Source organism: Poecilia reticulata, linkage group LG15, assembly GCF_000633615.1.
Source record: "Poecilia reticulata strain Guanapo linkage group LG15, Guppy_female_1.0+MT, whole genome shotgun sequence".
In the NCBI taxonomy this organism is placed as follows: Eukaryota; Metazoa; Chordata; class Actinopteri; order Cyprinodontiformes; family Poeciliidae; genus Poecilia; species Poecilia reticulata.
The window spans coordinates 28,649,237-28,661,508 of NC_024345.1; the positions used below are offsets into that span (position 1 = coordinate 28,649,237).

At 36.6% G+C, this 12,272-nt stretch overlaps 2 protein-coding genes across 3 annotated transcripts; one reads left to right on the top strand and one right to left on the bottom strand.

The window, feature by feature from the left end:
• The first annotated feature begins 1,415 nt into the window (after nucleotides 1-1,415).
• On the top strand, nucleotides 1,416-4,289 carry mcfd2 (multiple coagulation factor deficiency 2, ER cargo receptor complex subunit). Its single transcript, XM_008430401.2, has 4 exons — nucleotides 1,416-1,527; nucleotides 1,847-2,008; nucleotides 2,099-2,258; nucleotides 3,159-4,289. Exons 2-4 carry the CDS (start codon nucleotides 1,848-1,850, stop codon nucleotides 3,288-3,290), a joined length of 453 nt encoding a protein of 150 aa, XP_008428623.1. The 5' UTR covers nucleotides 1,416-1,527; nucleotide 1,847; the 3' UTR covers nucleotides 3,291-4,289.
• Nucleotides 4,290-5,572: 1,283 nt separating this feature from the next.
• prop1 (PROP paired-like homeobox 1) lies at nucleotides 5,573-8,720 on the bottom strand. Of its 2 annotated transcripts, none has more exons than XM_008430404.1 (4): nucleotides 8,683-8,720; nucleotides 8,105-8,315; nucleotides 6,940-7,169; nucleotides 5,573-6,143 (listed from the first exon to the last, which is right to left on the bottom strand). In XM_008430404.1, the coding sequence occupies exons 2-4, from the start codon at nucleotides 8,196-8,198 to the stop codon at nucleotides 5,793-5,795; spliced, it is 675 nt and encodes a 224-aa protein (XP_008428626.1). In that variant the 5' UTR covers nucleotides 8,199-8,315; nucleotides 8,683-8,720; the 3' UTR covers nucleotides 5,573-5,792. The 2 variants fall into 2 exon arrangements, with proteins under 2 accessions (XP_008428626.1, XP_008428624.1); XM_008430402.1 differs by having other exon boundaries at nucleotides 6,940-7,172.
• Between the last annotated feature and the right edge of the window lie 3,552 nt (nucleotides 8,721-12,272).

Sequence of the window (12,272 nt, forward strand, 5' to 3'; positions counted from 1 at the left end):
GCACTAACTGGAAATTTAATCACTTTAATTATGAATAGGGCTTTTTGGTAACTTCTGGTAAGTTATTCTAGTTAATTAGAGCGGAAATATAACCAGCCAAATAAACTGCTATACTTTAAGAAAACAACTAAGAAGTAAGCTTTTACATTTTGCATATTGTTGACCCAGAATGGTCAACAATATGCAAAAGCCCCAAAACAACAACAAATGCTACAACGCAACAACAAAAGTTACAAAGCAACAACAAATGCTACAATGCAAGAACAAAAGCCTCACTGCAACAACAAAATCTACAGTGCAACAGCAAAAGCACCAATACAACACCAAAAAAGTCACAATGCAACAGCAAAAAGCACAACTCAACCGCGTAGAGCACAATGTATCAGGAAAATCCACAATGAGAACTCAAAAATCACAACAACAACAAAAATTCCAACTCAACAGCAAAACCCACAATGTAACAGGAAAGGTCACGAGAGAAGTTAAACTTCAACTGTGGGGTGTCAAATGTGCCAAAAGTATTTTATATTAATGCACTGAACATGTTCACTAACTATAAGTTACCATTTGGGTATATCTATGTAACTGGCAGTAGTGCTTGGGCTGGTCCTTAAGTCTAATCTATTAGGTTAATATTAGGGTTAAATGTTTAAGTTTGGGTAAAAAAACAACAAAAGAAAAGTCAACATTTGTTCAGTTTTGAAATTGAGATGTTGTAATATTACAACACTGAGTCACTGCATCTGCATCACCAGAGATTTCCCAAGCAAAACATTGCACTTTAAAAATACAGTAGAGAATGATGCAATTTGGGAGCATGAGAGGGAGAATCTGTTTTCAAAATTAATCTTTTTCACAGTTTGCTAAAACTATTTACAATTTTTAAATTAGTTTTCTTATCAGACACAGAAAAAGCATCATAGTTCATATCCTAAAATTTTTGCTTGCTTGTTAGCTTAACAATGAAACTAAAAAGTTGCTGAACAGAGACAAACGTGAAGATAGCACATTTCTACTTCAAATTCTTTTTTTTGTGTGTGAAATGTTGACTGAGCTTTATTTAAAAGCTTTAAAACTGCACTCATTTTAAAGAATTTCAGTAGTAACAGCTTCCCCTCCCAATATGGCGGAGATGTTGACGTGTCTTTCAGACGGTTATTTAGCAATTCTGATGTTTTTAGTTAAAACAGAAACATAATATCACTTGATTTCAGGGCAGTCCCGAATTAATGTGGTTTTACTTGATTTATTAAATTGCTAAACCTCTTCGGTTAAATATTTACTAGTACATTTAACTTTTTGCAGTTTGAAACGTTGCAAGAGTTGACTGTTGGAGGAGGGAAAGTGTCTCGCTTCCGTTTCGAAATCTTCGATCGTTGTTGACCAATCAAAAATGAGCTGTCGTGTCCATAACACGGTACGGGAAGCTGCTTGGTCCATTATAGTTCTCAGCGCTTACCGTCGCTAACAGGAAAGCGAAGAAACAACACCTTAGCGGTTTGCAGCGGCCACACCGACTACTTGAAAGTGAGGATTTGAGTTGGCTGTTTGTATTCACTGCGGCTGAGTAGATGCTGATTTTGTTTAGCGGGATTTTTTTGTCGGGAAATAAATAATTTGGCTAGTAAATGTGCGTGTTAGCTAACGGTAACGTTTGTTTACCCTTCCGTTGAGCATTTTACTGTAACCACATGTAAACAGGGCAGAGCTGAAGTCCGTTTTTGTTTATGTTTATCACGATGAACAGTTATTACTAATCTTAGCCAGTTTTTTTTTTTGTCAACAGGAGAGAAACGGGTTTAGTTACATGGATTTACTGAGGAATATGTATTTTTCTCCCTTGCAGGATGAGGCGTCGTGCACAGTGGGGGGGTCTGATCCTCTTCCTGTCCTGCTCTGTCCTGTGTGCTCACTCTCAGTTGTCTCCACACCAGCAGCAGCCTCCTCCTGTAGTGGGAGGCTCAGCTCAGATAACTCGCCTTGACAGAAACATGGTGCAAGACAAAGAGTGAGCAACACCTCTGAAGTCCAGACACATCGCCCAGCTCACTGGATGATGGGCCAGTTTCTGATTTTTCTCTTTCCTCTCTGCTCTCAGCCACATCATGGAGCACTTGGAAGGGGTCATCGACAAACCTGAGAAAGACATGACGCCCCAGGAGCTTCAGCTGCATTATTTTAAGATGCACGACTACGATGGGAACAACCTGCTGGACGGCCTGGAGTTGGCCACAGCGATTACACATGTACACAAAGAGGTAGGTGTATAAATAAATTGGGGGCTGAACAAAACAAAGCTACTATAATTTTAGACATTTGTCTGATTAGCAGTATAAATTATGTTGATCAATGATTCATGCAGTTAATACATTCAAGGTGGTTTAAATTTGCAGTGTGCATTATTGCGTTTTAATTAAAAGTATTTAGAAAAACATGTTGTTTTTTTTGTAATGTAGTTTTTTATTGATTCCCAAGGAAGCCAATTTTACAAAACACAAAATCTTACCTAGTACTTTTTGTCTAGTTTCTAGTGCAAATATCTTAGTAGACTTGAAATAAGACAAAACTGGCTTACAGTACAAGTAACATTTCTGCAAGACATAAACTTATATTTGTTAAAAAGTACTAGTTCCATTGGCAGATTATTTAACTTATAGCAAGATATTTATACATTTAATATAAAAAACACCTTTGGATGTGAACACTTAAGAAGTTTTCTGCCAAAACGTTTCAAGTGGCATCATTTTAACTTCCTCTGGTTCATATTTATTAAAGGAATGCTGTGATATTGTACTTTTAGGCAATTAAACGTTTATTTTCTTACTTAAAATAGGAATTAAATTATTTGTCATCTTGAATTCCTAATATTGCATTAAAAAGGCTCAAATGGCTCAATAACAAATGTCTAGAATGTGCCAATTTTTAAAAATCTGATTAATAATCAGTAGATTTACCAGTTAGGAGTTTGACCCCGGAGTCAAAACGTCAGATCTGAGCCCTTCTGTCTGACGACTGATCAGTTCTTTAAAGGAAAGTCGCCTGAAATTTCTCCAAAATGATGCAAGATTAAAACAATTTTATAAATCTGTATCGAGTACTTAACTTTTCTGTCCCGATATAAAAAAAATGAAATGAATGTTTCCTGTTCTGAATCGCAGGAGAGAGGGGAGAACAGCCAGCCAATGAAGGAGGAGGAGCTCATCGCGCTAATCGACGAGGTCCTGAAGGACGACGACAAAAACAACGACGGGTACATCGACTATGCAGAGTTTGCCAAATCGCTGGAGTAGATCGCCTCGCTGTTTCTTCGTTTCCAATCCTGGAGGAGAATCCTGAATGAGGGGAGAGGCGGCAAGCTGCGCCGTCTTTCACGGAAATCATCTTTGTAATTTACAAAGCTTGTGACAGTTCTTTCCTACCAGATGGAATGTAATTCCACCGAATTACAAAACGGTAGCCTTTGTACCCTGTTTTTGTAGATTGTGCCATTTTTAAAGGGTCAGTTTAGCCAAATTATTTTTTTATTCAGACGTTAGCGGCCTCTGCGCTACGTGTTTTCTACCAAAAGTACGCCAGCCAGCCACTGTACTGGAGTAAACAAACTGATGAAGTAGTTTGGTTGGACTGACCCAACGGACCAGTTCATTTCAAACTCATACGCACTATTTTAAATTAAATTCAACACACCAGCTGTTTGAGTCTCAACGTTTAGGACCAAAATGATTCCTTGTGAAGATAATTGGGTAAATATGTCATTCTCACGACAACAGATTAGATTAGATCATCAGAGAATGAAGGGTAAACCTTGTTTAAATGACGAGCAGGTTAGTAGCGCCCCCTTCTGGTCAGCCGGAGGACGCACGGCTCTTCATCAGTCGCAATAGGAATGTAAAGCAGAGCTGCATCAGATTCTGCAACGCTGAATAAGCTAGACTGGAAGCACACTGGCAGACTCTTCTGCAGGCTGGAGTTTCAGGAAAGCACTTGAATGCAACACGATTCCTTCAGATGTTAGCTGCCTTTTTTAAAACGCTCAGTTCACACGCATCAGGTCGGGTTTGTTCAGTCCATCTGCGTTTGCTTCATATGGATGGATTTGTTTTTTTTTTTTTTTGATTGTTTGTTTTTACCAACCAGTGTTGATTCTTCAATCGGCTCTGATTGTGGAGAGAAATGACGTAAAGGTCAGGAAATGTAGCTCTGGAATGTGAAAAGAAAAGGGTTCTCTCTGTTACTTTAAGGTAAATTATGTTTGGTTCTGGTAGATTAAACTCATGAAATCAAATTCATTCTCTGCTCTGCTTGTTTTTTTTGTGTGTGTGATTTTTATTTGAATTTTTGGGGCTCCTTCAAACTTCTACGGAAAACAAGCGTGCACACACCTCCAAATTGCACATAAGTTGAGCTGTGCTTGTTGCTATTTAATTGCAAATTTATCTACCAAAGAAAAACTTTTAGTGATGATAATAGAAAAAGTTCAAGGCGGTAACTAATTGATTTTCTAATTTGATTTTAAATTCTAGATCTAATGTGTAATTGGCTTACAGGGGTCCGTGAAAACAAAGATTTGTTACATTTATTTTGGCATAAATGTAACAAAAACAACCTTCTCACCATAAGTCTGCTGCACGATATGCAAAAACTGTTTAAATGAAATTATTTATGTATTTGTTAGCAGGATATCAATGATTGTGCAGCTTTTAAAGTAAAAAATCTGTTTCTTTGTCTGAAAAATGTTTTCTTCTGCACAGAGGAATGTCAGATTTACCGTCGAATGGCGAACGCTGAAACTCCTCCGACAACTCTTCTATAACAAAAAATGAAATAACGAAAAACGACGGCATTTTAGATCATGCAGATCTCAAAATGACCACTAGATGGCAGTAGCTTCCCCAGACGTTCATAACTCATGAATCAGAAAATCTTGCTTTCAAATAAAGATGTATTTATAGTTTTTGTTCTGGCTTTATTTAGGAAAAATCGACATGTACAACAAGTGGGCTACGAAGGAGCAAAATTGGAGCCATAAATTTTATCCAAAATAAAAACATTTCAAATTGAAAAATTATTTTGAAACTAGAAACTTGAAATAGTTTAGATTTTTTTTCAGTTTCACATCCTTTATTTTACATTTTTGTTTCCGACTGAAAAATTCTTTTGAAACCAAAAAAAGTGATTTGAGTCTGAAATTTTTTTAAAAAACAAAAAAAAGTTTGAATCTGAAAAAAATAATTTTTTAACATTTGTTTCAGTTGCATATCATTGTTTTCAGCTTTAAAACTTTTTTCGGTTTCAAAATAATTTTTCAGTTTCCTAATATTTTTCCTTTCAAATTTTTTTTCCAAACTGAAATTATTTTTGGAACTAAAACAAAAATTATTTGAAATGGAAAATCTTTTTTGAGTGAATAAAAAGATTTGAAACTGAAAAGAACTTTGAATCTGAAAAATAGTTTTGAACATTTTAGCTTCAATTTTTTTCAGTTGAAATATATATTTTTAAGTTTCGAATACTTTTTCAGTACCAAAATAGTTTTTCACTTTCAATTCTTTTGCTTTTGAACTTAATTATTTTGAAACTGAAAAAATGATTTGAAACTGAGGAAAAAAATGTAACTAAAAAAAAATAATTTAAGTTATTCTCCCCCTTCTACCTCCTAATTTTGAAACTTTTTTCAGCTTCAAAGTTTCAGAACTTTTTATTTTCAGTTTCAAAATAATTTTTCATTTTTAATAATTAAAAATATATATATTTATGGCCCCAATGTAGCTCCGTAGTCTCCCCGTCCCTTCCTAGCTCCAGGGGGAGGCCGTCTCCAGCGGCTGCATGGAGCCCAGGGAGAACATGGGTGACGGCAGGTTGGTTCTCAGCGAGCCGTACCAGTCGTCGTGCTGCCGCTGGGGCGCGGGCTGTGGCGGGCTGCTGGGGCACGGACAGCGGCTGACTTGGGCTTGGTGGCGGGAGTACGGCCCGGGCGGCAGCATGGAGGACAGGTGGGGGATGTGGGCTAACGGCTGGGGGTAGTACTGTCGAGGCATGCCGGCCATCAGCGTCCTGTGGCCCGTCATCACACCCACCGGGAAGACTTTCTGGGAAGCCCGCTCATGTTTGCGCTGTTTGGCTCTTCTGTTCTGGAACCACACCTGCCGAAACAAGACAACAGTAGCTGCGTTTTCGTTAACCATCTGCGCAAATTTAAATTACGAAAATAAATTAGCTTAATGGAAACACGCCAATTTTGAAATAACACGTCATGTCACATGGGTCACGTGATCAACAGCCGGATGTTACTACTGGCAAAAACGACGAAGAAGACCACAGGAAGTAGTAAGAGGATGATGGTTTGTTTTTTGTTTTCGGACCGATCACAGCATTTAACAGTTAATAATAATAATTTTTAAAAATCGTGTACTACAATTTCTCCAAAACGGTGTATAAAAACTTACAAAATGTGAATTTTGTACCCTAAGATTTAGTATTTCCTTATCTGTAAAACTTGTACTCTAAAGTATGACTTCACAAGATGCTGAACATTTCTCTTTTTAATTTTTTGTGTTGGAATTCTCATGCAACTACTACTTCATTCTTCTGATATTATCACTGTGTTCTGGTAATATGCTTTTATTCTCGTATTATTTTGACTCTGTTGTCGTATTACTTTATTTAATATAATAAATTTATTCTTGTAATTAGCAAAAGAAATGATTTTTTGGCCATAATATGTCGTAGTAGATTATTAAGCTCAAAAATATAGAAGCTGTAACACAAGCCAGTTAAACAAGATGGCCGACACTTTGAACTATGGAAACCCAAAGAGTGCATTGGTAAACGTTGTCCAATTGATAAAATCGATTGCTACGGACCTGTGGACCAAACGATGCTGCACCTGAACTCAGAGATGAATTTGTTGAATAAATTCAGGCTCTTTCTAAGTCCCACCTGTATGCGAGCCTCGTTGAGTTTGGTGATGCGCGCCAGCTCCTCCCTGCAGTAGATGTCCGGGTACTGGTTCTGCTGAAAAGCCAGCTCCAGCTGTTCCAGCTGTTTGTGGCTGAAGGTGGTGCGGTGGCGCCTCCTGGCGGGAGACGGGTAGGCTTTGCCCCCCCTGCTGATGCCGGCGGCCATGGAGGTCTCTGACGTCGCTGCTTTCCTGCCGGGCTCACCTATATCTGCTTTCATAAGCAAAGGAGACTGAGGCTTTGCCTGGAAAAGACCTTCATTTTTACTGGAGACAATTCTCCAGCTCCAATTTCTTGACTTCCTTGGCGAATAAGGAACAAAAAAAAAACACAACAACCTTCAGTTGTATGAGTGCAAATCACCAAAAAGGAGGGATTAGAGTGACTCGGCAACCTGAGAGGCGCGGAGATTTGGCCGCCTAAAGACAAGCTCGTGAGAAAAAGATACCAGAAACTGGAGGATTTGACCAAGATTATGTCCACAATCACTGATGAAGGGGCCAATCTGTGGAAATGGGGGAGTGAGGCGTCCGTTCACATCACTGCTTCTGTTGCTTAGTCTAACATTTAGGTTGTTTTTTCAAAATATATTCACTAATTTTTCATTTTTAAGAACGAAACCCAACACAAAAGAAGAAGAAAGTTACATATTCTCATCATTTTATAGTGGACAAGAGTTTCCATATGCATCCAAAGATGTCAGTCTTGCATTCCAAAATAAGCTTCCTCCACCCATAAATAGTAGACGACTTATTGGATATAAAATATTCTTTCAAGCATAAAAGGTTAGAATAACATACAATTTAGACTTAATGTTTACATTTTAATTGGACAACAGTAGAAAACTACTGGTAGCAACAAAATGAGAGTGTATTTCTGGAAAAAAGTGCCAGTATTTCTCTTAAAGTAACTGCAATTCAATGTCCTTACCAAAAACTGATCGAATTACGACCTAAAATAGCTGAAAACGTTGATAATTTCTACAAATGAATCAGTTGGAACCAACAGTTTACACTCTTAATTTAGCTGAACGCTTACAAACTAATGAGTTATTTCCATAAAATGGTGACAGTGAACCGGAACTTTCACATTTAGGGTCAAACCAGTTGTTGTTAGTAGCACATTTATTTGCTTTTTCGACCAACCTGCGCTGGAGCTCACTGTAGCCATGTCAGAGTAAAGTTCTGCAAAGTCCTGGTGGCTCCTTGGTGTCGCACCTGCAGCCTTTACCTGGGCCATCGCTGCAGCTCTGCATCCCAGCAGAGACGCTCAGTCAAAATTAAAGTCCTGCGTCCCTCCCATCTCGCTTCCTTCACTCGGCCTGTGGGAGCCAATAGGAACTGGGAACCAGCATCACTGGAATGAAAGAAACCAGTTACTTAAGAGTTACTCTTTTAGAAAAAACATACATTATTCTGGGAGTAGTTTTACTTTATTCTGCTTTTTGAGCAACATTACTCTGAAAAAACACTTCAGAATAAAACCCAGAGAATCTTTAACCAAACAGAAGCACACAATTTATGTCAGAGTGAGACTTCTTGTTTGCATAAACAAGCTTTGTTGTATTTTCTATCTCGTGGTCATTTTAAGGGCAACCAAATATACAGGAAACAGTGAATATTGTCACTGCACTGCAGAAACACTAAATCTTACCATGTATTTTTTACAATAGTTTCTAGTCCAAATATCTTAGTACACTTTAAAAAAGACAAAACTAACTTACAAGTAACTTTTCAGCAGGATACAGGGGCTTTTAAAAATAAATAATTCCTTAATATTTATTAATGAAAATGTTCTAGTTTTACTTATTATTTAATTTATAATGTGGGAAAAATGTCTTGTTGTCAGGGGAATATGTACTTTAAAAAATAATAATATTGAGTTAAATCAAGCTCCATCTTGGTGAAAAGTTATTTGTAATTTAACTTCGTCTTATTTCAGGTGTACTAAAGTATTTTCATTTAGCAACTACCTTAAAAAAAACCTGATACGATGTTGTGTTTTAGCAGTGCGGATGTCTTTGTTTAATAGTGTTGGATCTGTTGGGTTTCTCTACACTTTTGGATAAAACTGACTTATTTTATAACCTGATGAAGACGGGTTTATTTTTACAGTGACTCAAACTAGTGCAGGTGAATTAAATCACTGGGTTTAAACTCATAATGCCAACATAATGACTTTATAATGAGTATATGGTCATCTTTTTCAAGGACTTCCACCATTTTAAACATTTGGTTTAAGGTAAGTCAGAGTCTTACATTTGAAAGAAGAAGACACACTGTGTGACCACCAGGTGGCGCTGCTCGGTCAGCTTGTGGCAACCAAATGAAAAGGCACATCTAGGAAATGTGTCCAATCCATTATTTTGGAAGAGGATGTGAGGCGGTGAGTGTGAAGAGTCATGACAGGGCTGCAGAGCGGCAGCTGGTGCTCAGCATGAAGCATTTCACCATGTAATGCACTGGCAGCACAAACTTCTCCACGTGTGCGGCCCTTTAAATTGTTTTTGCTTTTGCTTTCTAGTCACCTGAATGTTTTCATATCAAAGAATCTGAATAGAAAAGATAACCTGAGTAAATACAGGAAGTAGTTTCCATATTATGATTAAGGATGAAATGATTAATCGGATTAATTGCGATTAATCAATTACTGAAATAATCAACTAATTAACAAAAAATCTTATTAAGTATTTTTGGTCTAATTCCTAGAGCAAATATGTTAGCACACTTGAAAAAGACAAAACTAACTTACAAGAACATTTCAGCAAGATATAAAAGTTTAAGAAAATAATTTCTTAATGTTGATGAAAAACTTGTTCCAAATGTCGTATTATACGTGAAATAATCTTCCAGTGGAACAAGCATTCTTTCATCAATTTTAAGGAATTATTTACTTAAAACAAGCTCCTACATTTTAATGAAAAGTTACTTGTGAGTTAGTTTTTCCTTATTTGAAGTGTACTACGATACAATGTTTGACAAACCAGACCAAAATTACTTGGTAAGATTTTGTGTTTTTACAGTGTAGCAATTGATTAATCGTTATCTACTCAAAAAAAAGCCTCTTGCTAAAAAACCCCAACATATTTAGAGCAGCAATGAAGTCAAAACTGTACAAACATATACAATATATACATATATATACATTTTGCATTCAAGATAAAAACATCTTTGTATGTTTAACCAAAACTACTCAACTTCACCTCGTACAAATTTACTAGAGAAATGTGACATTTTTGCATTTTAGTCAATAGGATGTATATATTTTTATTTAAAAAGGGAGTGGAATTATTTGTTTATTTGCATATTTTAATGTATTTATTATATTTCGTAGAAATGACTTAAGTGGATGAATGAACAATATGTTGAATGTGCCTTTTAGATGATTAATCGATCAATTGTAAGAATAATTGATACATTGATCGATTACTAAAACAATCAGTTTATTTGCATCTTTTAATGTATCTTTAATACTGTATAAAAAGGCTTTTGTGGTTTAATGAAAATTTTGTTGAATGTATAATTTTTAAAAACAATTGATTAATCATCAATATATATATAGATTAATTGCTAATTAATAAATTGCAACCCTAGGTGGCTTAGGCTCGCAAAAGGCTTATATGGTTAAATAAAAAAATCTGTTGAATGTTCCAGTTTTAAAATACAATAATCGCTCAATCGTCTGAATAATGACCGATTATTCAATTACTAAAACAATTATTAGTTTATTTGCATCTTTTAGTGTATTTTTAATATTGTATATAAAGGCTTATGCGGTTTAATAAAAAAATCTGTTGAATGTGCCATTTTTAAATTATGATTAATAGTCAGAATGATCGATTAATCGATCACTAAAATAGTCGTTAGTGGCAGTCCTGGTTGTATCTAAACTCTTGCTTCCTCTTTGGTTTTTCGTAGAACTCCAGAGGTCCGTGTGACTCACTGGGAGCAGAAATCAGACTCGAAACGTAGACAGGAAACGTGTCAGACAGCAGATTGCAGCTCTCCCTCGGACCAGAATCCTCGCCAGGGAAGTGAAACAGACAATACTCAGCGACTCAATGACCTATTGAGGTAGCGGCCCGCAGGAACGCCTGTTACATATTAATTCTCTGGTTGAAACGACAAATGACCCTTGAGACTGAACAAACGTCTTGAGAAAGTCCCTGCCTTGTTTTCTGGTTCTTTGCGGGCGAACATCTAATTTGATTCCTTGTGACAGCCTGTGAGGGCCAAGTCCTGTGTGTGTGTCGTCAAAGAGTCCCGGTCCTGCCTGCACTGTGAGTAATTGTGCGCACGCTGCTGCCAAGCTCGCTATGCGTCTTATATTCTGCTCACATGTTTCCTGTCCCAGACAACGACTCGACCACAATCCCCCAAACCCCTCAGACAATAAAAAGCCCAAGAAGACGGCATGACTATGGTTCTGTTTAGACTTCTGGGAGAATTAAAGCTCCAAAAACACACAAATAAATCAAACTTTTGAAGGTTTGAATTATACATAAAGGAAGAAAATCATCAATGCTTTTCATCTTTACACATTAAAATGTGTAGCGTGTGAATATACAACCCCAATCCCAATAAAGTTGAGTCATTGTGTAAAACATAAATGAAAACAGATTATGATCCTTTGCAAATCTTTTTCCACTTAGATTCAATTGAATTTACTACAATAATAAGATATTAATGCTCAAACTGATAAACTTTATTGTTTTTTTTTGCAAATATTCACTTATTTGGATTTTGCTGCTTGTGTCCCAGTGTTTCTGGGATGTGCTGCATCAGTTTGTAAATGAGTGAATGTTTGTAAAACTACATTTACGATTTTTGTTTAAACATTCTGTTGTTTGAAAAAGTTAATTTTTGTATTCTGTTTCTATTTATGTTTTACACAACGTTCCAACTTGATTGGAATTGGGAGTTTTAATAAGACCGTCTGATACTATTAAATAAATTGTAATAAACTTTAAGAGTTGAAGATGAACACAGAAGAAAGGTCAGGGAAAACATTATGGTGGGATTTAAAGCAGACGCAGTTTATTAAGCAACATTCATTTCAATTCTACTCCAGTTAAAGGGGAAGTATTATGCAAAATTCAAATTTTGCAGGATTTTTGGGTTTCTACTGCTTCTAAAAACAATCGAGGTGCTTAAAAAAACAGCCATCCAGCTGGTTTTTGGCAATAAGTTCATATTGTTTGGTGTCTGGAAAATTAACCGTTTCAAAAACTTCCGGAATGTAACGTCACAAATCAGCAGGAACTTCCCGTTACCTAGCAACTTGACCAAAGCCCAGTCCGTTACCTAGCAACTT